Genomic DNA, 26,974 nt, shown 5'->3' on the forward strand with positions numbered 1-26,974 from the left:
AGTCATAAGATACAACCAGAGACACACAATCTAACAGGGTCCAATGAACACGCTCTACACACCCTACAGTATAAAACTTCTATGTTTCCTAGGAACAGGGAAACATAACAACTTTACATTAATCACAGGTTAAAGTTTACTTAATAAAATAAATCTAATGACGTCACTGACTGGAGGTCCTTGGTCAAGTACAGGATCAAACAAGTCATCAACGTAGGCATCCATCTGTCGACCACGCCCTGCAAACAGGTGCAGAAGAGAGGTTAGAACAACAAGTATGTATGTATTGAAGTACTGTAGCTTACCATGGCTGATGAGCCCTGGAGCAAAAATGAGCCATGGGCTTCTATTGACACACCCACAATCATGACTACTATGTTTAGATGGGTTACAAATTAAAGGAAAAACCTGAATAAATGCAGATACTTCCACACAGGATGGCAAGAGGAAAAGATCTAAGTGAGTTTGAAAGAGGGTTCATTGTTGGGGCACGGGTGGCAGGAGCTTCAGTGACAAAGACTGCTCAACTGGCTAGTTCAATAGGAACAGTGACTAAAGTGACAACTGCATATAGATCTATGGGAAGGCATCAGTAAATAAGCTTGGAAATTGTGGTCGAGTGCACACATTTGATGACTGAGATGCTTGTGCATTACTGCCATAAAAAAAGAGGAGTACCTCTTCCCCAGGTGATTTAGAATATCAGCACAGGACATAACTGACTCCTTGGAGACTCTGCCTTGGAAACGTGGAGACCATGAATTGGCTGTAACACCTACCTTCCTGTGGATAATCTAATCCCCAGGGGCTTCCCTCAAAAGGAGGCAGCCCAGGAGCTTCCACTAGAGGTGCTGGTGGGATGAGGTCGTCCATATCTGTAGCCGGCATCCTGGAGGGAAAGAAAGAGACGTGAAAAGGAAGAGACAAAGGGATGCTCACAGTGGCAATTCTGGATTTGCCCCAAAAAACTAGTCACATGTTCACTGCTCTACCTGTCTCCGTGACTGCTGAAAAGGTAGTCAGAGTTGGAAGACGAGGGCGTTCCTGCTGGCGGCAGCATTTCAACTTCTGCTCCAGCCAGCAGATCCATGACAAAGTCTGAACCAGCGAGATCTGACCAGCCTTCATCATTCAGCAGGGACACTGACCAGCCCTGCACCGCCTCCGACACACCTCTATGACACACCGACAACAAATGGAGCAGGAAAATCAGGGAGGATGTACAATTAGAAACTTTAATAAGTAAAGGTAGGTACAGTAAACACACTGTATGTTTTAAACTAGATGAGTACCTGAAATGGAGAAGCCATGAGGCCAGCTGTTCTCCAGTGGTCCATGACTCCACTTCAGTTGTTAGCTTCTCATCTGAAAAAAATATCAGAGGATGTCATTTTTGGGTCATGGGTTTATGAAAGCAGATACTTTGATACTGGAGCTCCCAATAGCCAAAATCAAACACTTTCATGGCAAATTTTCCTTTTGTTGTAGAATTTGTCAGCCTCACCATTGAAGGTGTGTACGTCCAGCAGCATGGTGCCCGTCCTCTGGCTGGAAGTCCACTCCAGCTGGGTGGGTGGGTAGATGCGGGCAGCAGAAGCTGGGAGTTGCAGAGATGTCAGCAATTTGTGTTGGCACAGTGAGCGGTACTCCCCTGGACCGTGGTCTGACACATACCTGTAAGAGAAATACTGAGTTATGTTCAGGCAGATAAAATGTTTTTTAAAGTGTTTTTCAGACAGGGTAGAGGAAATCACACTATAGGCTTGTGATGATACACATGCACAAGCTTGGGATTGAATTTAAAGCTGCATTAATCTTTTTTTTTAGCCACTTAAACTCTACATCAAGCTAAATATTAAACACGTTTGACAAATTATGGCCTTCTAAAGTTGACAATTAACATGTTAGGGCACTGTTTATGAATTGGAAGCAGAGCAACATTAGCATTCATTATTGCCATGTTTCTGCAAACCCAACACAGTCAAATATTCACTCTCCTTTAAGCTCTGTTTTGGTGTCCACCAAAAAACATCTGTGGTCCAGTCAGTATCTGTGGGTTTGTTACCACAAGTAACCACTCTTATATTACACCCAGTCATTAACGTGAGCCTATGCTACTTGGTGTGATTTTTGACAGTTACTTCAAATTTGATAAACAGTTGATTAGTTCAGTTGTCAAAACTAGCTTTTTTCAGTTAAGACTTTTAGCCATGGTAAAGGTCTATCTGTCTCCCAAAGATTTCAAATGAGGTATTCGTGCTTTTATTACCTCATGGTAAGACTACTGTAATTCTTTATATGTGGGTGTAGAACAGGCATTTTTTCATCATTGCAGTAAGTACAAAATAGCCAAAATTGAACACCTTCATGGCAACGTTTCTGTTTGTTGTAGAATTTGTCAGCCTCGCCATTGGAAAAAGAAAGCAGAGAATGGAAAAAGAAAGCGTGATCACATAACACCAGTATTGGCTTACCTCCACTGGCTTCGTGTCCGTTTCAGGATTGATTTGAACATTTTATTGCTTCTTTTTAATGTTTTAAATGGTTTAGCGCCACCTTATCTAGCAGAACTCATCATCATATCCCTGTTTACAGCACTGAGAGTGCTGTTCCAATAGAGGTAATTGAGCCTTTGCAGCGGCTGCCCCTAATCTCTGGAACAGCTTATCTATTCATATAAGAACTGCTCAGACACCGGAAACTTTATGTTGCTGCTGAAGATCCACCCCTCCCTTTTGTCATTCCATTCGAGTAGAGCTTGTCGCCTCGACTTTATCTTTTATTGTGTCGCAATTCTTATATTCTTATTATGTTTATCGTTTTCTTTTATTCTCATTTGCTGTTTACTTTTATGTTTGTTTATTGTGGTTTTTTAAGCCAGTTCAGTACTTTGGTCAACTGTGGGTGTTTTAAATGTGTTATACGAAATAAATTTTGACTTGACTAACTTCTGGCCACAACGACAAGTAGAGGATAATGCTAAAAAGCAGTGTAACTGTAACAGAAGTAGTGAAGACTCATAAAGTCATTGAACTGACTCAGTAATGTCAGTTATGCGGCAATATCTGTTTGTTATTAGCTACTCATACAAGAGCAAGTAAGGCTGTAGCAATCAAAACCCCTAAGTGTACTGAAATGAATGAGGGTGTGCTTTGTTGCCAAGGAATTCAACTTTTATTTTTTAAGAGGAAATCAGTTTTTTTTTTATTCATTTCAAAAACTGCAAGTGGATATTTCATTTTATTTACTTATTTACTGCACCATAGGTTTAGTGAAAAAAACATTCATGTATTTTGGGCTGGTATTTGAATGGTAGGTGTGATCTTAATTTATTATTCCTGTTAGTATCAGTGGTAGTGATATATGGAACTTTTTAAGAGGCTAAGAGTAAATCTACTTTGAAATTTGGATAGAGGTGAAAAAAAACACCATATGATTTTCAGTAAGAGCCATCACTACAAAAAAAACTGCAACAGTATATTACGACAAAAAATCAATTAAAGCCACTATGCGTAAAATTTAGTGCCTCTAGTGGTTGTATAAAAAAGACACCGTAGCACACCAGATTTGACCTGGGGACACTGAGATGACTCTGCTGAAAGCAACATACAGATTGCACCAGTTTTTAACCAGGACTTTCTCATTTGTCTAGAAACAAACAATTTTAAAGACGAAGAACTACAAAAATTGGTTAATTTGGTTAGCCTATAAAGATGTACAATATACCCTCCATACACCCCTGTTGGCAATAGAAAAACTATGCATAACACCTACTTGAGCAGGGGTTTGTCTAGTGTTGGTGAGGGGGTGAAGGAACTGAGGCAGCAAGCCAGCAGCAGCCAGCCCCTCAGGCTCTCCCTCTCCTCCTGCAGGCCCCACGTATGGTAAGCTAGCTGGGCAAGGATCTCATCTCTCAAAGCTGGCCAGCTCTGCCCCTTCTCCACTATGTAGTTACCCAACATCTGCTCCTGCCAGCTGCTGAGGTCTGACTCACCCGTAAACCGCAAAATCTGAGGAAAATCAGAAATGAGTTAAATGAGAAGAACTCTAATTTAACGTAACCAAATACAATCTAATCACTCCAGTGTACCAGTTTGTAAATTTCCAGGGCTGTTCTGGCATCTTCAGGCTCCAAAGAGGTGAGGGGTCTCTGGAGGGGATATCCCTGAGGCTGGCACCATGTATCCTGAGAAGGACACAACATGAAGATATGTATAAACAAAGAGAGGAAATAAAATTCATCTTCTTTCATTCACTCAGGTGTGTGTCTGTGGGACATCTTTGTATGAGATGTAAAGAATAATACATCTATCAAAGTCATTTTAATCTAGGATTGAGTCTGATATTCAAGTGTCAATCAAGCAAAAATACATTGGTACAAAATGTTTTCAATACAAATCATCCTTTTTCTTGACACAGGCACTAATTTCCTGAAGTTCATGAAGTTATCTACTGTATGTTTTTCTTCTTTAGTTCAAGTCACACTATTTTTTTGAAACATATTGTAAGAATTTTCTTATCCTTTTTTTTAAACGAATATCAATGAGACTCCATTTGAAACAGTTATAGGAAATTTAAGAAGACATTTCATTTAACAACACAAACTCTGCTTTAAGTCCCTGGTAGATCATTTACAAACTCTTATGATACGCCTCCATTAAAAACACACACCTTTTAGACACAAGAAGTTAAAAGGGATTTCCATTAAACAGACAAAGAAAGAATGATGTCACACAAATATTTTTAGCCAAGTAACCTTCCAAAGAACAGGCATGTCTGGCTGTGTGCCAACTACCATCATACATCACCTTAGTGTCCTATGAGAACAAAGCCTCTTCGCTCTCAACCTTCTTTCCAACAGCAGGCAACACTTTACTGTGAAAAAACTCTAAAAACCCACTGTACACTATTTGCTCAGCAACAAACAGGAGAGAGAGACACAGTTTGCAATTAGCTGGTAAACATAGCGAAGCATTCATCCTATGATTAGCTAGATATTCCTTTCGGGAGTTGCTCAAAACCAGAACAGAGTTAACAGGAGAGTGAATATTGGACTTACATTCATCAGGTGGACACACAAAAAAAACAAAGTTTCTCTGTGTCTGCTGGTTGTGTAAAAAGGAAACTGCTTCCTATCATGTTTTCCATAATAGCTCTATGATACAGTTGATAAAAAGCTGATAATATCTCAAGAATGTGTTCACAGCTTGTTGCGCTGCCTGCAAATGGTCAAAAAAGTAAATTAATGTCAGCAGCTACATGAATAATTTAAGCAATTATTTGTCACTATTACTAACGTAGACTTACACCTCTACCATGTTCTTATTTTTGAAATGCTACTTGCGTACTTTTATTCAACAAAGTATATACTAACAAACTTGAATTGGACTTCAAGTGTGTCAGTGGCTGCTTCAGAGCCACTGATCTTGCAGGGAGATCTACATGATTATGGCATCTGTTTCGTCATCACATAATAAGCTCCAGCACAACAGTAGACCAACAGTCCAGTTTCCCTAAAACTGCATTTCCTTCTCACCAAATATCGGAATATGACACTGGATTTTTGAGAACGATATGTTTTGCAGTGCGTGGGCAACCATCTGGAGTGTGAGGTGGGGCAGAATTTACAGTGTAGAAAACCAGGACTGGATTATGAATGTGTGCGTGTCTGTGCTCCAGCCTTACTCACCTTTAATATGGACTTGGTGTAGCGAGAGAATGGGTATCTGTCTATATCCGGAGGCAGGGTGAGCTTGTGTTCTGCCTTCACCTGTGGAGGTGCAGCCTCTGTGACCCCCGAAGAATGCTGCCGCCCTGGCGGAGAGAGGTGGAACTACAATCAAAAAGGACGAAACCCTACGGCAGCAGAGTAGCATATGTGCAGACTGTAGTCTTATCAAATCAGTCGTCTAGTTGAGCTGTTTATGAAGCTGACCTGCTGCACTGCGGAGTCTGGCAGACAGCTCAGCAGGTATCTCCAACATCCCCACATCCTATCAGGAAAACAACATGAAGCAAATATTAAAGTATCACAGGAGAAACTACCTCAGTCCCTCTACTGAGGTGGAAATATGTATTTCTTGATGAAATCTTACAGTAGGATCTCTATGATAAAGTATTAGATCAGTCAGTTTATTGCCATACCATTCCAGGAGAGATAGACTTGGTCTTTGTCACGGTTTTTACTTTGTCCCTCTCGTGAAATTCCTTAAATTGAAGACAAATAAGGTCAGTCAATCATATTGCTTGTCATACTGTGTTCAGTATGATCTCATCTCATAATCTAGAAGTCATATTAGTCCATGGTTTCGCATCCTTCACCTCAAACTGGTTGCAGATCCACTGTGTAACTCCTCAGGTGAGTTATCCTCTCTTTATCCAGGTACATGAAGAACATTCAACACTCCCTCATCCCTCCCTGAGGAGTGTGCTCAGTCAGACCTATTCTTAGATAGGAGTCCTGTTATATCCTCCTGCAACACCCAAAGTATGTTGCCCTGCCTCATTTAATAGGCCACACAGTTACAAAGGTCCAGAAAGTTTGGTTTTTATCTGGAAGTTTACAGCTTAGAGAGAGGAATCACCTCAATACAGCGTCACTCAGGTATGATTAAGATTATGATCCAAACCAATCCCTGTATCTCTATCTTTCCTAGCATGTATTTGTATATTTCTATCGCATGGTCAGTTGTTTATTCTGTTGATCTTACTGAATACAGGTAACAGATACAGTAAATGCCTAAAATGTACACTAATGTAGGGTATGAATTACAGCTTAAACTTGGGTGTGCACAGGTATTCATGCAGCAAATACTCTCGTCACCGCCCTCACTTCAATAATCACAAAGTTATCAAATAACTCAGAGAATGGGTCTCTAAAAATACACAGGCGGCCCAACCCTGCAATACCTCCACACGAGAGGATTTACAAAGACTGACCTTCACAAACCAAACAAGTGTGTCACAAATCATAGCAGATCAACACACACCGTCTGGCTAGCTAGATCACTACAACCCCACTAACTTACATCTTACTTTACAGTTAACATGTCTTCATTTCCTAAGATAATGTATTTGATTGAAAGAACAATGTAATTTGTCACTAATCATACAGAAAATATCCTGAGAAAACTGAACATAGTAAACTAACTTTTAACCATGCTAGCAGCATGGCTCTAGGGATGGTAGTTTTGGTCAGTTCACCACTTTGGTTCGGATCAACAACTATTGCATGGATTGTCACAGAATTAGGTACACATATTCTTGATCCCCAGAGGATGTACCCTCTTGACTCTGGTAATCCCTTTAAAGTTTTCACTTATCAATAGAAATAGCTTCAGATCTACACAATGAATTAGCACAAAAGTTTGTACAGACATTCAAGGCTCCCTGGCAATGTATGCTACTGATTTGGGTGATCCCCTGACTTTTTATCTAATGCCAGGAGGTTAAGAATTTTGGACAAGATTGAACCAGGGCTAATACAGAAAACAAAACAAACCAAAAAAGAAAACAAAAGCATTCACATCTAACGAGCTCAACCTAGCTTCACTGTTTTCAGACTGTGAGGGGGAAGCGGTAGCACCCAGAGGAAACCCGCTTAGGTACAGGGAGAACATGCAAACTCCACATAGGCTAGTGGATTTGAACCAAGAAACTTCTTTCTGTGAGGTGCCAGTGCTGACCACTGGACCACTACAGACTCAAATATCTCAACAACTATAAGATAGATTGCCATGACAATTTTTTTACAGCCATTCATGGTCCAGGGGATGAATCCTATTGACTTTTATTATCCCCTGACCTTTAACCTGACATGAAATGTTGTAATAAACAACTAATATCTTTAAAGAGTTACTTCAATAATTTTGTATCGCACTTCAAGAAGTTGGGGGACTTGTGAGAAATTGATTAAAAATGAATGGTCAAAATACAGCAGATTCTCAAATATTCTCCACCTAGTAAAAGATAGCCCCTTTCAAACTCCACATGCCAAGTGTGTAATGTAAATAAAACAATTGTACTTTCCAAACCCAAGCTGATATAACCCTACTGACATCACTATGACATAATCAGGTTTATTTCCTCAAACTTTTAAAGCTCCTCCAGAGCCACAAAAGACATTATACAACTGTTTTCACAGGCTGTATATCCACTACTCAGGAGAAGAAACCTGAACCTGATGTGTAAAATTGGTGGCTTGTCCCTCTAATGACTAGAAAGACTGACAGACATCAATTTAAACCAAAGTAAATATTTATGTGTTACTGCTTTTAATATTTGAATTGTGGGCAGAAAAACACTTTTCACATACCATATTTGTATTTTCAGCTGACTTGCTGTGCACTGACTAAGAAACTCAGTTAATCGGAATTAATTAACTGGAAAGAATACCTTAACACTGTCTTCATTTTTTCCTAAATCAAATTATTAAGTAAATTATTAAGAAAATAAAGTGTTACCTAGGACTCTGAAAACGAGTGGAATCAAATATATATGTAGAATATATGTTTTCATATTGTATCAGCCCTAAATCTATTTGTCAAACTCTAATATAAATGTTGTTTTTTAGTAAAAAATTTCTATTCTAAGGTAAATTCCATGATGAGTGTACCCAGGCTTGAAAAGCTGACATAGGCAACTTGTGAGTAGATGCCTGATAGCTCCGCTGTTCATAGTCCGAGCCTCGTAAAACAATAACACCAAATAGACAGAAAGTGATACAACTGAAGCATAGGAACTAACAAAAAAAGGAGAAAATTGTCAGTTTAGTTAAGACGAGAGAGAAAAATAAATGAAACACTAGCAGTAGCTCTGAAGTGTCTCTACGTTGTTTAAACGACAGTTTACTCTGTTACAGCCCCCTATGTTTGCACTATTTTCATGGTGTGAACGACTCCATATCTCAAGTCAATCAACTAAGAGCCTGAAGACATTTTTGCATCTGATCTGCTGCGGAAGGTAGAAAGAGAGAAAAGCAGCCTACCTGTTTCAGCTGTGGAGCTAGAAGTCTAAGGGACAGGTTATAGAGGGTGGACCGAGAGATGCGGTGCTGCTTCAAATTTCACTGAGGGGTTGAAGTCCAAGTCCAGAGTGTGGCTGAGGTGTAAGAAGGGCGTGTGTGTCTGTGTGCGGCCAAGTGACATGATGTAAATGTAGGTTTTTTTATTTGTTTTTTTTTTTAAATTTAACTAATGCCATTCTGTACAATAAACAAAAAAATTAATTGGTCTGAAATTGTCACAGACAGCTTACCATGTGTACAGGGCACATAACACATGTGCTGCCTTAACAATACAGGCAGCACAATAGTCATTTCCCCCAAACATGGATGTCAGGGTGGTATCACTGAGAGGGCACGGACATATTTTTCCAGTTACAAATCATATCCTGTTGTGTTAAGCTGCTCGTAGTGCATATGAGTCGGTTGGAGCAAAGATTTAAAGCACAATAAACTCAGCAAACATGAGGTTGCCATGAAACCCAGCCAAGGACTCCACTGGGGGATGTCTCTCTCTCTCTCTCTCTCTCTATCTACTATCTACCTTCCTCCAATCGCGTCTCTTGATGGTGTCTCTGGTTACCAGCATGATCGCCCAGAACTGGGTGAAGGACTGCCTCAGACGCTTGTAGTACTTCCTAGAAGAAGAGGGGGGGCAGCAACACACAGACATACAGTGTTCCATGTTAGTATACTGTTACTATACTCTCTCTGGCCTGATTTCAGGCTTGAGGTGAAACCTAACCACCTCTCACCTCAAATTTCGGTTTCATCTTTAGGTTTTATTCTATTCTTCTCTCATTCACCCCTTTTTAAAGATACTTTCAGCACTACACCTCCGCTTGAAATGAGTGTGGCAACATACGTGGAGACTCTTCATCTCTCCGGCTAAGTTTAAGAATACCAAAGCATCCAGAGGTGGAAAGTAATTAAGTGCAGTCACTCAGATACTGTACTTCAGTCCAGTTTTGAGGCATGGACACTCTACTTTTCCTCTCCAAAATTGTAGAGGTCAATCTTGTACTCCGGTTATTACAGACACAGATCTACATTTTAACAGCCACATTAAGACAACTATAAAAGCCACCTTAAAATATAGCAAGAATTAAAGAAAGTGGTTCACAACAGTTGAGAACTGGCTTCCTGTGTGTCATAGAGCTGACTTTAAAATTCTGCTGTTGGTTTATAAAGCACCGAATGGTTTGGGGTCAAAATACATCTCTGATTTGCTGCTCTGCTATGAACCATCATAAATCTCTCAGATTGTCTGGGACAGGTCTGCTTACTATTCTCAGAGTCTGGACTAAATATGGAGAAGCAGCATTTAATTTCTATTCAACACATATCCGGGGCCCATTTCAACAAATTTGCAACATGCAAGCTGTATTTTGGAATATAAGGTCATTTCCTTTCCTGTTTATTTTGACGAGTTTCACTTACCAAAACAAATGCCATAGTTGTGGCCCATGCATGAGCATGCAAGAGCTCTGAAGAACGTACTAGTTATTGGCAATTTGCAAGCCACAGTCATTTGAGAATGACCACACGTCCCACTATTTACACACTACAAGCAGTGTGCAAAAATTGCTTTTGTAAAATGATTCTCTTAAACAAATTCCCAGAAGACCTGACATCTCTTAGTTCTTTTTACACTGAGACTTTTCTGTTTACGCCTACTTCTCATTGAAGAGTAACTTAACAACAGGTTGTACAGCAGTGTTTGACTGCACTCCCCCACCGAAGGTTGGAGGTCAGTTTCGCCTCCGACCACAGACAGCGTCACTGATGGCTGTGGCTGAGTGTAGTCACAAGTGCATTGTGTTGCACCGGTAACAATACCTTACAATGATGTCACGGTGTACTGACACACCCCTGATTGTGTCAGTACACATTACATCACTGCAGCAAGGTGATAAGCTTAGGGCTATTCATTTATATCTTGCACTGAACTGCAGTTTGTTATTCTGTTTTATTCAATTTAACTTTTTTTTAGGTTCTACTTCATTTTATTCTTTTTAAATCCCATTTATGTGTTGTTTTATATAGACTTATGTTTCTATTATAACATGTCTTAATGCCCTTTTTACTTTTGTGTCACAGTTCATGTACAGAGTGCAAGATGGCAGACTCAAATGCAGACTCTCAGGCAGGCAGATCCAAACACAGGGTGAACAGGCTTACAGATAGTCCAGGCAAACAAGTAAAAATAGGCAAGGCTGGTAGGCAGGTTGATAAACTTGCCAAAGGTCAGAAACACAGAAACAGATAACAGGCCGCAGTGGGTAACAGGATCAGGCACCAGGTAAAGTGGCTGGAGAGTGAAGGCATGAAGCACACTGATAATCTGGCAGGGAGCTAGTGGAAATGGCTGGTCTAAGTACTGGGGGAGTGATTATGGAATGATGAACAGGTGAGCAGGTGGGTGAGGACGTCAGGTGACTGGGACCGGTGGGGAAGTCTGAGAGCGTCCGGTGGCTGGAGGGGGAATGGCATGGCCATGGGAGTGGCTGATGGAGACAGAGGGGCTGTGCAAGCAAAATAAACACGACAGACGCAGCAACCATGACACTTTAGTAACTTTGAACAAGATTTTATATTGATTTTGAGATCTTACTTTTAATTTTAGGCTATTAAGACAGGGCTGTTCGTTAAAAATTCTCCAAATGTCATCTTTTCTCCCATCTTTAACTCCGCCAAGGAGGTTATGTTTTCACCCGTGTCTGTTTAATTGTCAGCAGGATTATGCAAAAAGTACCGAACCGATTTGCACCAAACTCGGTGGAGGGGTGGGGCATGGGCCAGGGAAGAACCGGATCATTTATTAGGATTTTAAATTTTTCTCTGAAGTCCAGTGTATGTTTTTGACACTGGCTTTTTTTCAGAAAAGTCATTACAAGTCATCTAATGACAAAGACATTAAGTTGGCAACACTGCCGGTAAACGTGTTAGGGTATCAGCTTTGCTTCTAGGCTGTTCCATGTGTTTTCCCATTGTTTCCACTTCCTATTGTTTCATGTTTGTCCCCAGTCTGTCTCTCAATGTGTTTGTGTGTGCTGGGCGTGGCCTCCCTGTTCCTTCTCCTGCCATTCAACCTGCCGCTGATCTACTCATTAGCTCAACAAGCCACTGCAGTATAAAACCCCGGCTCGTCCATCCAGATGCCACAGACCTCCTGTCATGCCCAGCTTGGATTTCCAGTTTGGATTGTTGTTGCCCAGCCCAGCCCAGCCCTGCCCTGCCCACCCCAGCCCAGCCCTGCCCTGCCCAGCCCAGCCCTGCACTGCCCACTCCATTCCCCAGCTAAACCACCTGCCCTGCTCCACCATTACAAGCCTCCCTACCAGTCATGCTCCAGAATCACTCCAACCGCACCACTTCATCAATCCACCTTTCTAGTTTACAATAAACTGCCTTTTAACCATTTTCTGCCTCCTGGTCTGTGTTTGCATTTGGGTCCTAAACTTGAACTGTTATCATAAAACGCCCCCCTGATGACGAAACATGACGGCTGCTGTTGCGGTCCAACCTAAAAGCACCCAGCAATAACTCTAGTGACTTCTGGGACAAACCTTAGCTACTTTCCTTAGAAGAGAGTTGCCAGTATTACCCTGCAAGCATGAGGTTGGGCTTTCCCTCAACACGCACACCTGTCTGTGTCTCATTCGATTGACCACACGGAAATGGAAATGTCTTGAGGTGACTGCTGGTTAACATGTAGTCTTAATGGGCCGCGTTTCCGTCACTGTTTCATACTTGTTCCGTTGTCTGACAACAGAAGCCGAAAAACATGTAAATGAGAACAGCTTTATTGGGAATTTGGCTGCATTAAATTACTGTACACGTGAGCACAGAGTGTAGGAGAGAAGCCAACACATAAAGGGCAGAAACTGGCTGACACTAGGAATGCAAATACGACACCCTGATGTCACGGATATGCTAATTGGTCTCTTACATCACCTACCAACTTTTCGAGCAGGCTTTAGCTACTTTGCATTGAAAATAGCAGTTTACAGCGTTTCCACAAAAGTTTTCAACTACGTCCTCACTTTCGCACATGGACCATACGTGCTCTAGCCATATACTACGTTTTGATGTAGTCTTGTTTCCCTTCATGTCCTTCTGTCCTTCCCTCCATTGCTTTGTCTTGATGTTAATCAGTCTCTTTTTCTTTTTTCACCTTTTCTTACTTTTGTCCTTGTGTACATCCTTCTTTTCTCCATACTTTCTTTCTTTCTTTTTCTTCTATCCTTTCTTCCTTTCTTGTCTTTCTTATTTCTTTATTTCATTTCCTCTCCCATTCTGTCTCTCTCTCCTTCCTTTCTCTCCATCCTTTCTTAATGTCCTTCTTCCCTTCTTCCTTTTTTTACCCTTTTCCATTTTTTCTTCAACTAAAACTGAAAAAAATCCATGATACAGGGTTTTTACTGAGCAGCAAAACTGAACTCTACTCGTCATTGGGGCATGTACTTTTACTTTGTCACTTTGGGCACTTTGCATAAATTGCATTTTACTGGTCATATACTTTTTTGTACTTAAGTACATTTTCAATTGTAGGACATGTAGATCCAGTTGATCAAGAAAAAACTGAATTGTGTCTGAAAGTACTATTTATATAAAAATCAAATCAGAGATCATTGATTTATCCTCGACATGATAGTCTGGTAAGCCATTAGTAAGTCTTGAATCATCACTGTATTCTGTCTCATGTATCAAGAGATTTTGCCACAGCTTTTATCATCCCAGTACTCCTCTCGTCTCTGGTCTCCCTGCTCTCTGTACCTGGCCTGGTGTCCTCGGATGTGGCTCTGGATGATGATGGCTTTCTGTTTGAAGAACTTGAAGTTCTTCCTGCAGAGGAAGCCCCTGATGTTCCTCTGGATGGTGATGGCAGCCCAGTTCTGAGTATTGCTCCAATTCTCCTCCAGCTGCTGGTACAGAAGCTCCTTGAGGAACACCTAGTACACATACACACACGTCTAAACATGTAGATATGTACAGTAAAAACTTCCAATCAGTGCCATGAATGGGTGGTTAAGTACCTTGGTGATGCCCAGCTGGTAGTGTTCCTCCTCTGCACCAACCACTTCGAGCAGAGCCACTGTCTGCTCTCTGTCTGACACCTCACTCAACCGCTGGGTCAGCAGAAACCCGTACCTTTGAAACAGGAACACACGGCTGTTAAAAATTATTCTTTTTATCCATACTAGTTGTGTGGCAGTGTCAGCTGGTTGATCTGTCTGCCACTGAATCAGACTGAAATATCTTGACAAGTACTAGATGGACTGTTGTGAAATCTTGTACATCTTCTGTTCTCTAGAGGACTTTTTGTAGAACCACCATGAGGCTGACATTTTGGCACATCCAAGTTTATCCAGTGAAATACTGTATCTCAACATCTACTATATGGGTTGTCACAAAATTTGGTATTTGCATTCATGTCCCCAAGATGGTGTATCCTAATGACTTTGGTGATCCTCTGATTTTTCTATCTAGCGCCACCATGACATTCACATTTTTGGTTTTGAGTGGCAAGCCTTGGCTGGATTACCATGAAATTTGGTTCAGACAGTCATGTTCGCCTCAGGATGAAATGTAATTGTTTTGGTGCTCCTTTGACTTTTCATCTAGTGCTATTATCAGGTCAACATTTCAGTTTGTCCAACACGGTAGTGTATTACTAAATAACTGCAAAACTATGACATTCAAATTAACCTTGTCTGTACTTTGTATTTAGTACTAATTCACAAATTTTAGCATACTAACATGCTAAACTAAAAATGTTGAACATGGTTAACATTGCCTCCTAAACAAAAACATGTTAACATTGTCAGTATAGACTGACAGAGCCACTAGCAGGAACGTACAATATAAGATAAGATGGGTAGAACGACAAAAAAAAGTCATGTTTTCCCCTTTGAATTTTTACCTTACTACTGTATGATTTTATCTAAATCCATGATAAAATATCAGTGTAGGACAAAGACTTCTAAAAACTAGTTTAAGGAAGCTCATATTGATGAACTCTCCATTAGAACATTCAAATGAAGATGAAGTGCAGGGGCTGGATTTGGATTGAGCCTGGATCAAGTTATTGCCATAGCTCAGTGCTGAAAAACTTAAAGTAACATTAAACATTAAAGTACTATAATGATTGTGCAGGCAGTGATGCTTTGTATATTTGCAACACCTCTCAATGAAGTAGGAATATTGAATCCGTATGGGAAAACCCTCTTTCCTGATGTGAATGGTCTCCAGCATCCCAGCATGCCTCAGCTGGGCTGACACATAGTCAATATCAAAGATCCCAGGAAGCTGACCGAAGACATGTGAGATACAGTGAATGGTTATACATTGTCCTGGATATAAAAATTTAAAATAGGTATGTTAGAATACTACATGGAATTCAAATTAAAATAACTGAGGTTACCTTGACATAGTTTGGCTTCAGACAATGGATAAATGTGGTTTTGCATCTGGTTTTAAATGAAAAAAAAAACACAAGTTACTCATCAGGAAATAGGTTTAACTTTAGAGCAGCTTGCAACTCAAGAAAGGCTGTTTGACATTGCAGAATTTGACATTGCAGCTGTTTGACATTGCAGAATTTAACTGAATTATCTTAAGAGGCATTAAGAATTTCAGGCATCTGCTATGAGTATTAACCATCAGGTATACACACGATTGACAGATATCCATGAAACATCCTCATCTGAGCCATTCAGTCATATGCGATAGGTCTCATCCTGTGAAGACTCTTGTAGAATTGGTTTCAGTGGAGATTCACACAAAATGAACACGTTATGATGACTAACTGTCATGCTCCTCATATTTTTTTTCCAATGCATTTATTAAACCCATGACCTCGACAAACCACAGCTGTTTGATTTTAAACACAAGCAGTGAAACTGTATCCCTTCCAATCACACTCAGTTGGCTTGAACACGGAGCTAAAGATCTGTTTAATGACAGCTTTGTGCGTTGGTACCTCTCCAGGCGGGTGGTGAGTTCAGTCAAGGACTGGAGGAAGTGTGAGGCAGCAGTGGAGGGCTGCTGGCGGGGGCCCTTCCCTCTCCAGCCCAGCTCTCTCTGCTGAATATAACCGTCCCTAACCTTCTGGAACAGCTCCGAAACCATCTGCCGAAGAGGGTCATATGAAGGAAACCTTTTTGTTCTTCCTCTCAATATTTTATTCTCATCATCAGACTACTACTAGTAATAATACCAGTAATAAATCATTCTTACTTTTATACTTCATTGTCTGTTGCTCGTTTAATAATTTTTTATTGTACAAGGCAAAGAGTATGAAAGGACACTGTATTCACCAAAGCAAATGAATAAATAAAATTTTTAAAAAATAAGAAAATAACTATACACTTTCTAGTAATTTTGACTTTCTTATCTCATAATTATTAATTGCGAAGTCATAGTCTGTGTCTCATAACAGCAAGTAAAAAGATCTTATGATATCTACATCTCATACTTCCAAGCTAATATTTATAAAAAAGCAAATATCTGACACACTATGATGTAATATAACTTACTCATAATTATGATTTAGCATCTCATAATTACGGCAAAAGAGCTCATGATTATTTGTAATTGCACTATACAGATCTTACACCAAAGAAGAAGAATCACTTTATCGGAGGAAAAAATAGGCTAATTATGATTTTTTTTTTTTTTCTTAAAAGTAAGAGTTGCATTGGTTATTTCAGAGCATGCAATTTTGAGATGCTAGGTCATAATAACAAAAATTCTCTTTTTCTTTGGTGAATGCAATACATCTCTGCATGAGAGAGCTCAACACACTGCAGCTTAAGAAAGAACATGTAAATAGTAAATATTCAACAAATAAAACATAAATTGAGAAAGAGTTTCAGCAGTTTGACAACACATATACAGCGTACAGAAACGCATCGCACAGAACAACAGAGGTTTCCTCGTTATATTAAAAATGCAATGCAATTTTCTTAAGTTAATCACACATATTCTTGTCTTTTATCTCATTTGTTGGCATCGATGAAATGTAACAAAGTACATTTACTCAAAATTTTTGATTTTTAACAAATTTGCAAAGATTTCTAGAAACATGTTTTCACTTTCTCATTATAGGTTACTGAATGTAGATTGATGGGTAAAAATGCAGTTTTATCCTTTTAAAATTAAATCTACAACACAATAAAGTGTGCAAAAATTCAAGGGGTCTGAACACTTTCTGAAGCCACCGTATACAGGCCACTGCTACACATGTGGTAGCATTTTTATTTAGAGTATTGAGTTAGATATGGGAATACTTCACCACAGTGAGTTTTTAACAGCTTTACAATGATACATTCCTGCTGATGAAAGGTTCAGTGACTTAGAGCCTCTGTTCCCCTTAGAGCTCCGACAAGGATCGTCAGTAGCTGTCGTGGAGTTAGCCGACCGCAGTGCCAAGGTGGAAACTGGAGCAAAGTGCCTCAGATGGAGTTTTAAGGGTTAAGTTTAAAATTGTTAGATTATCTATAAGCAGTTGTATCGTGGATGATCATCTTTTCTGTTTTGTTTATACTAATAAAACATTGTTTAATGTCAGCATGTCGACTCTGTGTGCTTTTGTAAAAATAATTGCATTTGTCTTGTATGACCTAAGATACTTACACTCAACAAGCACTTTATTAAGAACACCATAATAGTATTGGATAGAGCCTCCCTTGGTCTCAGAACAGCCTCAATTTTTCGTGGCATGAGTTCCACAATATGTTGGAAACACTCCTTTGAGATTCTGGTCCATGTTGACATGACTGCTTCACATAATTTCTGCAGATTTGTCAGCTGCACATTCATGCTGCCACTCTCCTGTTCTACCACATCCCAAGGGTGTTCTGTTGGATTCAGATCTGGTGACTGGGGAGGCCACTGAAGTACAATGAACTCATTGTGATTTTCATGAAACCAGATGGAGATGACTTTTGCTTTGTGACAATGTTCAATTATCATGCTGGAAGTGGACATTAGAAGATGGTAAATTGTTGCCATAAAGGGATGCACATGGTCAGCAAAAATACTCAGGTAGGATGTGCATTCAAACAGTGATTGATTGGCATTACAGGGCCCAAGGTGTAAGAAAACACCATTGCACCATTATACCACCATTACTAGTCTAGAGTGTTGACACAACAGACACAACTGCTCAACACAGTTGTAACAAGTGTTTATCTGAGTTACTGTGGCCTTTCTGTCAGCTCCAACAAGTCTGCTCATTCTCCTCTGACCTTTCTGATCAACAAAGTACTGCAACAGACCTGCTGCTCACTCGATGTTTTTTTGTTTTTTACACCATTCGGAGTGAGACTGTTGTGTGTGAAAATCCCAGGAGATCAGCAGCTTCAGAAATACTCAAACCAGCCCATCTGGCACCAACAATGATGTCAGAGTCAAAATCATTGAGATCACATTTTTTCCCCATCCTCATATTTGATGTGTACATTAACTGAAGCTTCTGTATCTACATGATTTTATGCACCGCACTGCTGCCACATAGGTGACTGATTGGATGATTGCATGACTGTGCAGGTATACAGGTGTTCCTAATAAAGTGCTCGGTGAGTGTATGTGTTTGCTGTGTATATATCATTTATTAGGATAATTTATTAGGATTATAATATTATAAAAATACCACATTGTTAAAATGCCTTGCAGACGCCAGGGTCAGACCAGGATGTCAGTTTTCTTTCAGAATTTTACAACATATGATGATGGTGAAGTAACGTCCCAGACGTCGGTACGTCTTTCTTTTTTAATCTATTTTTTAACCTTGACAGAACGTCTTTGGGGAGCTGTTCTACCACTACTTTTTTTTTTGGTTTTATTTGTTTTATTTCACTTTTACTATTATTCAAATTTTAATCTCTCTTTATTTTTAGTTTTAGCGCTGGTTAATCTCCCATGGCAGTATTTATCTCTTTTTGTTGGTTACCTACAAAACAATTTGCACTAATTTCAAAGGTGCTATAACATTTGAATCGCTGAATGATAAACAAATCTGATTACATAATGTGATCGAAATGCCTCGTTAGAACCAATTTAGGCAGAGGGCTTCCTCTTTTTGGTGCTATGCTAATTTTGCTATGCTATGCTATGCTATGAAAATAGTCTCACATTAGCACCCTGTGTGGGTTTCCAGTTGTTTTACCTTTAATCGACTCCTAGCAAAAAGCTCCACCACTTCTGTCCTAAACTGGTCGTGGTTCTTATTCAGGAAATTATGGACCTGGACAAATACAGAGAAATATTTAAATACAAATGTTCTCACATCATCGGCTGCTGTTTGACAGATTTGTTGTGCTGTGCCGGATACCTGATAGGTGACAGCTCCAGCATAGTGATAAATAGTGAAGACTGGAAGTGGGTTCTTGGGCTTGGCATAGTAGGGGCTGTTCCCATGGTGGTAGTGGCACTTCTGGAGGAAGGTGTGGTCAGTGGCCTGAAACAACACAGAGGAGCAATAAAAGAAACATATACAGATTTACTTTTCAATGTTTTGCAGAACAAAACGGAAACGTGACATATGCATCTTTGAATCACATCAAGGCTCTGCTTGGAGCTCCTTGTCCTCATGCTAGTGCTTCACAACAAATCCATTTTAATTTTATACCAAATTTTACTTTTCAAAATCAATAATCATGACATACTGTCATGTAAGAAAAGGGACATTTGCTGTGCTTATCAAGGTGTTAATAGAGGCTGTCAAAGTGTGAAAATTATATATTGTATCACTATACCTGGTAAAGTAGCAGAGGTTCCCTTGTTGGCCACAAACATACGTACGTATGTTGATTTGTCTTCTAGTATATATAATTTTCAGTTAGATTTGTGTGTGTGTTCGTGTGTGTGTGTGTGTGTGTTTTTTGTGTTTGTGTGTGTGTGTGTGTGTGTGTGTGTGTGTGTGTGTGTGTGTGTGTGTGTGTGTGTATCTCTGTCATAGGCTATTTTTGGGGACAAATTTCAGACTAAAGACCAGTTAATTGGGGACAGCTTGTCCATTTTGGGACAAAAGCCATGTCCCCAATTGTGAAAAAGCTGATTTTTGGGTCAGTGGGTATGGTTAGGGTTAGGGTAAGTCTCTAGGAAATGAATGCAAGTCTATGTAATGTGTGTGTGTGTGTGTGTGTGTGTGTGTGTGTGTGTGTGTGTGTGTGTGTGTGTGTGTGTGTGTGTGTGTGTGTGTGTGTGTGTGTGTGTGTGTGTGTGTGTGTGTGTACCTGGGGGAGGCAGGTCTGGTCGTCCAGTATGCGGAGAATGCCGTGTGGCCTAGAGGAAATCAGCTCCAGACAAGAGTGGAAGTTCTTGAGTGGCATCGCGTGCCACTGGATCTGTTCTGCACTGTACTCCTCCTGTAGGACAGAATGCAATTCTTGGTTCTATTGGCCAGATTTCCTATTAGGTGATGAGAACACAGATACCAAAACCACTGGCTTCAGTACATTATGCTAACATATTAGCATAAACTGTAACTGATATTAAAGGCATGCACAGCCTGATAATGTGTCTGTTTAAGTGTGAGAAACTCCCAAAATTTGGGGATTTGGGTGTCACTGCTATAACAACATCAGGGAGAATATTTGAAGGCAGTTAGCAAGTGAGAGAAAGAGAAGCAGTTAATTCTTTCTTTTTCTGTAGTTGTTTACATATGCAGGTCTAAACAGCTGCACGTGGTACCTTCCATGTAATAAGGACAACTTCTGGCTGGTGAATCATTAAAAGCCACGTCATTAATAAAGGTAAGTCATAAATCAAGTCATTGCTTGTTTTATATCCTTAAAGGGGAAATCGGTTTCTCTCTTTCTAATAAGCTGACAGTTATAAATGTTAAGAAGTTATTAATAAAGGGTAATAGGTCTAACTTATTAATAACCCATCAATTCTGCAGTTACAAGTTTCACTTTCTAATTTATAAATGTTAAAGAAATATTTCAGCATTTTGGGAAACAGGTTTATTTGATCAAAGGCAATCTTATGTCCGTGTGTTACTACGGGGCTGGACTCAGGACGTGGTTATTACACTAATCCATCAACTCTGCAGTTGTTAAAGTTAATAAATTGATAATAAATGGATTTTGGTCAGGGTGCCTTGCAAAACTTTTCAGGTAGTCAACAATCCATTGGATGAGTCTTCCTAGATTTTCTTCATTCTGGCAAACCAAAAGGTGTAATGGCTTAACTGATCTATAGGTCACTAGTAAATGACTCATCAACTGTTGATAAAGTTATTAGTTACAACCTATAAACCATTTACAAGGGGTAGATCTACAACGCACTGACCTGCTCCTGAGAGATCACGGCCTTGTTGACAAAGTGCTGCAGCTGCTCATTGGCAAAGTTGATACACAGCTGCTCAAAGCTGTTCACTCCCAGGTCCTGCAGAAGAACACAGAGGATCAGTGATGTAACATCCAACACCACAAGGTAATGCCTACTTACTTTTAAGTTTCCTGATCTAGCCAAGGATACTAACCTCAAACCCATAGATGTCCACTATCCCCACTGTGCTGTCCATCTCTGTGGGGCTCAGCCAGTCATTGATCTGCTCCAACAACCAGTCAAACAACACTGAATACAAGGCTTTGGCAATGGCATCTCTACAGAGGGGAAAGAGGAGAGGGAGAGGAGGAGAGGAGGCACATGTACCTTTAAGTGTTCGTTACAACAATTTGTTTCCAGTGCTTTCAAGGCCACTCCACCAATTTTCCACATCAACACTGATTCAATCATCAGTTGTATAATCTCTTCTGTGGCTCTGGGGGAGCTTGGTCAAAGTCTGAGAAATAATCCTGATGATGTCATAGTGATATCATCAAGAAAACTTCAAATTTATAATTCAATTCTATTTTCAAAAATCTCTCTCACAAGTCCCTGAACTTAATGGAAATACAACACCAAATCATTGGAGTGATAACCTCTAAATACTATTAAAACTAGCTTTTCTAATTTTTACTATTTTTCCCTTTTGCAGACTTTATGAAATTTATGAGTAAACAGAATGAATTAATTCATATTAATAACTTTTTATTGATCTAATTTTAGGCTTTACTTAGTTCAGCACCTGACAGATTCCTATCAAATTGTAATAAGCAATTACAAATCAAAGTTAGGATATTGAAAGCTGTTAGTGTCACTCCCCACTCCCTCCTGTGCTGAGCTTGGTGCTTCCTTATGGAGGATGATGAGGTCAAAGCAGATCAGATCAATGCAACATTGCAACAGAAGAACATTTTCAAGGTGGGTTTCTTTTTAAATTATACAAAGTTTTAAGTTTTAGGGGTTATTTTCAAACCCCTTAAAATGTATAGAAAGTAGTTATATCAATATTTTTGCATATTAACCTTTTACATGGACCAAGTCTTCAACAAAAAAAGCAGCAGTTCATCAAAGAGCTCAGATGACAAGAAGTTAGTACAGAAATTGTAAAATTAAAAAGTCAAGACAAATGGAACTGCATGTCTCTACACAGCAACAAGTTGTTTTAATACTTTGTCATTAATTACACTCAACTATATTGAATTATATGATTATATGCATGTACGTATATAGATAGATAGATAGATATTCGTTATTAAACTCTATCCTAATGTGGATCCATAGCAAAACTACTGGTTATTTTAAAATAATGAATTTACAAATAATCAACAACATCACTATTGTACAATATAAGGAAAAAGACAAAGCTACAAACATAATTGCAACACAATGTAGGGCCATTTAAAATCCTACAAAAAGCCACACTAACATGACATATGGCACAGAACGAATAACAGAAAAATATATGATATAATATAAATTATATTATATAAAATATAATGATGATATTCCCTTCTGTAAGCATGATTTCAGTCAACATGTCAGCATAATAAAGCAATGGCTTACCTATAAACCATATACTTATTGCTGGCATGCCTGGCAGGAATGGAGACAACATACTTGGTGAAGAAGCCAAAGACAAAGAATGTGTCCCAAGAAAGCAAATTGTCTTGTTACAATAGGCGACACAACTCAGGCTCCATACAGTGCCACGATAATGTTTTGCCACTAGGTGCGACAACCAGGAAAGTATGACAACTCGGCCTACATATTTCACTATCTTGGGTTGCCATTTTAGAGCAGGGTCTCTCAAATTGTTTGGCTGGACTTCTGCACTTTGCCAGTCTCCACGTAATGCCTCAAAAAGTGGCCACTACCATACATCTCGAAGGAAGGTGCTGAAAACACTGTTTTGACAGGTCATTGGCAGCTGGTGGTGCCACCAGAAGTGCCACAGATACATTTCAAAATAATTTACTCGTGTCAACTTTTTTAAAGAATAGCATCTCACTGGCAGATGCTTTAAACTACGAAAGCTGCTTTGGCATCTCACCAGCAGGTCCCGTAAACAGTGGCAGGTGCCTTAAACAGCAGCAGGTGTCTTAAACAGAGGCAGCTGCCATAGCATCTCAGTGGCAGCTGCTGTGGAAGCTCTTTGGCAGCTATAGCTGCCACCTGAAGTGCTGCAACTTAATGTCGCTGCCACAATGCAAGCTTGCTGTAGGAGCAACACCGATTCTGTGTAACAGTGAAAGGATACTACAGGGGTCATGGTAGTCAAGTAACAGTGCAGCTCAGAAATCTGGAAGGAGCTGGAATCAGTTGAGGGGAGATTTGAGCTTCTGATTAGGGTGACTCCTGAATTCCTCTTTGTGGAAGTAGTGCAGGCACATCCAGCTGGAAGAAGACATTGACTAAAATGGCAGACCAAGAACACGCATCAGACACATCTACCATTTGGCCTGGGAAGGCCTCAGGATCACCCAAGAAGAGCTACAGGACATGGTTTGGGAGAAAGACGTATGGGCTACCATCCTTGGCCTGCTGCTACCGCAACCAGGCCCAGAATAAATGGCTGGAAATGGATGGATGTATGGATAGATGGCAGGAAGCATTTCTCAAAGTATAGAAGAATTGTGTGCTATTTGTGCTAACATCCAGCCTACATCAAGAATAAATTGGAAGAAATTTTCTTACCTGGATTCTATGGCACTTTCCACAGACAAAGGGCAGTAGATCCTGTCGTAGGTTGTCTCCTGTGGATGAGAGAGCTGATCAGTGTATAGCTTCATAGCAATACGAACAATATAGCCGCAAGAGGCATGATTACTGCAGGAGAGGCTACTGACTGTGACTCTGTGAGTGATGACGGTCTGCAGAGCCTCAGAGGAAATCTGCAACAAGGAGCCAACCCTCTTGGCCTCAGCCTCACTGAAGATACGGGACACTTCAAAGGACTCACTCTGAAACAACACCAACTGATGTATGATACGAGTGTTTGATTTTACTAACACTCTCTCGTACACACACACCTCATATGAACTGAAGCAGATGTTGCCGAGCTGCAGAATGGAGGACAGGATGGCCCAGACGGTGGAGACCTGGTCAGCCTGGAGGCCAATGGTCTCAAAGCACTGAACCAAAAGTTGGAAGTCCTGTTTGTCCTGCTTCCCAGTTAACTCACAGGCACCACCCTACAGTGGGACAGAGAACAAATAAATGTATAACATGTATAATGAGTGAAAAGGAAGCGAAACATGAGGAAAACTAGAGATGATAATTGCTCTGTGTTCAAAATGTGTGATGTACTTGGTTTAGGTAGTAATAGGTCTCAGCTCCCTGCAGGTAGAGTTCCTGTTTGTCCCAGTCGTTCATACCTGCCAGCAGCTCATAAAATACATGGTAGTTCCTCTCCTCATTGGCCTACAAGGGATATGAGACAAGAACTACACAGTGATATCAATGAACTTTATGAATTCTGATGAATTAATGTACATTTACAGGAAAATTGAAACAAAAAAACTAAAAAACTTAATGAAACATACAAATTTGTGGCCATTTGTTGTTCTCTTACTTACACTCCATGCCAGTTAAAGAGTATGAAGAAAGAAAGAGTCAAGAGAAAAAAACAAGACAGACAAGAAAAGTCTACAGTCATGCTAACAGCTCTGCAAGCTTTAAATAGGCACAGAAGTACTTTGAGCTTTATGCTAACAACAACATGCTAACATGTCCACAATAACAATGTTAATGTTTTAATGTTTAGCAGGTAATGTTGCCATCTTAGTTTAGCATGTCAGGAATTAGCAGATATTAGCACGATAAACCTAAAGTACAGCTGAGGCTGATGGGAATGTCATTAATTTTGCAATTATTTGGTCATAAACCAAAGTGTTGGACAAGATGAAATTCTGACCTGAGGATGGCGCTAGATGTAAAGTCAGTGGAACATGAAAGTAATCACAAATTATCCTATAGGAAACATGAATGTCTGTACCAACTTTCATGGGAATACATTCATTTCTTTTCAAGACCTTTCACTCTGAACCGAAAAAAAAAAGAAAATCAACCTGCATGTGGCACTAGAAGTAAAGTCAGGGGTGCATCAATGTCATTAAATTCATCCTCTGGGGATCTTGAATATCTGTACCAAATTTCATGGCACATGTTGAGTTACTTCATTCAAAACCAAAAAAGTAAACCTTATGGTGTAAAGATATTTCACTCGATAATTAAATACTTTGACCTGCTCACCATAGTCATTAGAATTCCACCGTTTTGTTATCATGAATGTATGTACACATTTCCACAACAATACAATTAACGTTTACCAAAATATTTCAGTCTTGATCAAAGTGGTGAACAGACCGACTGGCTGTCATTTCCATCTCCAAAGCCATACTGTTAGCATGCCGAAAAACTGAGGTTTGAAAAGCCTTTTAATCACTTTAAGAGGCGGAGGTGTCAATCTGAGAAAGCTGAGACTCCAGACCATTCATTTACAAAAAAGCAAAAGCAATCAACCAGAAAAGGAACCTGAGACATTTTCCTACAAGCCAACACAAGCAGTCCTCTGAAATATTAGACAAATAGTTGATCACACAATAATTTACACAGTGACAAATTGTCCAGCAGACCTATTCACAATGTAGGCACCAAAGCCAATGTAATGTGTTGTTTTTTCTTTCTGAACCTGATGAAATTTGCTTATCCAGCAAATTTAACATTGTGGACTCCTCTGAGATGCTTATTTTGAACACACAGCACACCTCACTCAATGTTCTCACCTGAAATACAACCCTGGACTTCTCAAGGAGATATCTGGACAATGAGGTCCCTACAACAACCCCACTGTCAACCAAGATAAGACACTATCAGCAAATAAAACAGTGGAAACCAATCTTGTCAGGAGAAGCAACAAAGGAACAGGAGGTGAAACATCAAAAGATATTTCTACAGAGGGTAACATTAGTTAGACTCACTGGAGAATGTGGATGTGGAGGTACTTGCCAAAGCGGCTGGAGTTGTTGTTGAGGATGGTCTTGGCATTCCCAAAACTCTCCAGGATGGGAAAGACCTCCATGGGCTGGTCATGGAAGAGAAAATAAGAAGTAAATCTTAAACAAAAATGGTTGGAGGAATGTAATGTACACCTGCAAATGTCTTGCAGTGTTGATAACTGATAAAACTGTACATTAATAAAGGTGTTTCTTTGGAGAATTACCTGTCGCAGATTTTTGTTTCTGCCCTGATACATGGAGCTGAGGTAGTGAACTATCAGCTTCGTAGCTTCAGTCTTCCCTGAACCACTCTGGCCACTACACGAGAAATAAAAATTACCTGATATATGACGAAGCTTTTTCAAATTATTTTTTTGTACATTTTATGCTTTTATTAGATAGCTTAGGGTGGAGGGATGAAAATGAGGGGAGAGAAAATTGATATGCAACAAATGTCCTTGTCTTGATGGGTACCCAGGTACCAAGAAGCTTATGTTTGGCACCTTAACCCCTAGGCCACCAGAGTGCCCCATGACACAGCTTTTAAGTAGATATATGCAATCTAACATGAAATAACACAGAAATTGCACAGTTATGCTAGCAGCTTTGTAAGGCTTTGTGAGGCTCCACTTCA

General features: G+C 39.9%; 1 protein-coding gene across 1 annotated transcript in view; it reads right to left on the reverse strand.

The window, feature by feature from the left end:
* myo15b (myosin XVB) overlaps positions 1 to 26,974 on the reverse strand; it is a 72,079-nt gene that overhangs the window by 33,124 nt on the left and 11,981 nt on the right. The window contains exons 9-36 of the mRNA XM_040135983.1: positions 26,565 to 26,658; positions 26,323 to 26,426; positions 26,128 to 26,191; positions 24,650 to 24,763; positions 24,373 to 24,534; positions 24,190 to 24,303; positions 24,038 to 24,096; positions 21,498 to 21,621; positions 21,305 to 21,400; positions 20,245 to 20,376; positions 19,341 to 19,466; positions 19,176 to 19,253; positions 15,987 to 16,135; positions 15,429 to 15,474; positions 15,189 to 15,313; positions 14,041 to 14,155; positions 13,781 to 13,956; positions 9,546 to 9,639; positions 6,145 to 6,207; positions 5,936 to 5,993; positions 5,690 to 5,814; positions 4,091 to 4,186; positions 3,775 to 4,010; positions 1,505 to 1,674; positions 1,293 to 1,365; positions 993 to 1,175; positions 780 to 889; positions 172 to 239 (exon numbers count right to left, since the gene is read on the reverse strand). Of these exons, the coding sequence (XP_039991917.1) occupies positions 172 to 239; positions 780 to 889; positions 993 to 1,175; positions 1,293 to 1,365; positions 1,505 to 1,674; positions 3,775 to 4,010; positions 4,091 to 4,186; positions 5,690 to 5,814; positions 5,936 to 5,993; positions 6,145 to 6,207; positions 9,546 to 9,639; positions 13,781 to 13,956; positions 14,041 to 14,155; positions 15,189 to 15,313; positions 15,429 to 15,474; positions 15,987 to 16,135; positions 19,176 to 19,253; positions 19,341 to 19,466; positions 20,245 to 20,376; positions 21,305 to 21,400; positions 21,498 to 21,621; positions 24,038 to 24,096; positions 24,190 to 24,303; positions 24,373 to 24,534; positions 24,650 to 24,763; positions 26,128 to 26,191; positions 26,323 to 26,426; positions 26,565 to 26,658 (3,154 nt within the window). The remainder of the gene's footprint in view (positions 1 to 171; positions 240 to 779; positions 890 to 992; positions 1,176 to 1,292; positions 1,366 to 1,504; positions 1,675 to 3,774; positions 4,011 to 4,090; positions 4,187 to 5,689; positions 5,815 to 5,935; positions 5,994 to 6,144; positions 6,208 to 9,545; positions 9,640 to 13,780; positions 13,957 to 14,040; positions 14,156 to 15,188; positions 15,314 to 15,428; positions 15,475 to 15,986; positions 16,136 to 19,175; positions 19,254 to 19,340; positions 19,467 to 20,244; positions 20,377 to 21,304; positions 21,401 to 21,497; positions 21,622 to 24,037; positions 24,097 to 24,189; positions 24,304 to 24,372; positions 24,535 to 24,649; positions 24,764 to 26,127; positions 26,192 to 26,322; positions 26,427 to 26,564; positions 26,659 to 26,974) is intronic.

This window comes from Xiphias gladius, chromosome 9 (assembly GCF_016859285.1).
Source record: "Xiphias gladius isolate SHS-SW01 ecotype Sanya breed wild chromosome 9, ASM1685928v1, whole genome shotgun sequence".
NCBI lineage: Eukaryota > Metazoa > Chordata > Actinopteri > Istiophoriformes > Xiphiidae > Xiphias > Xiphias gladius.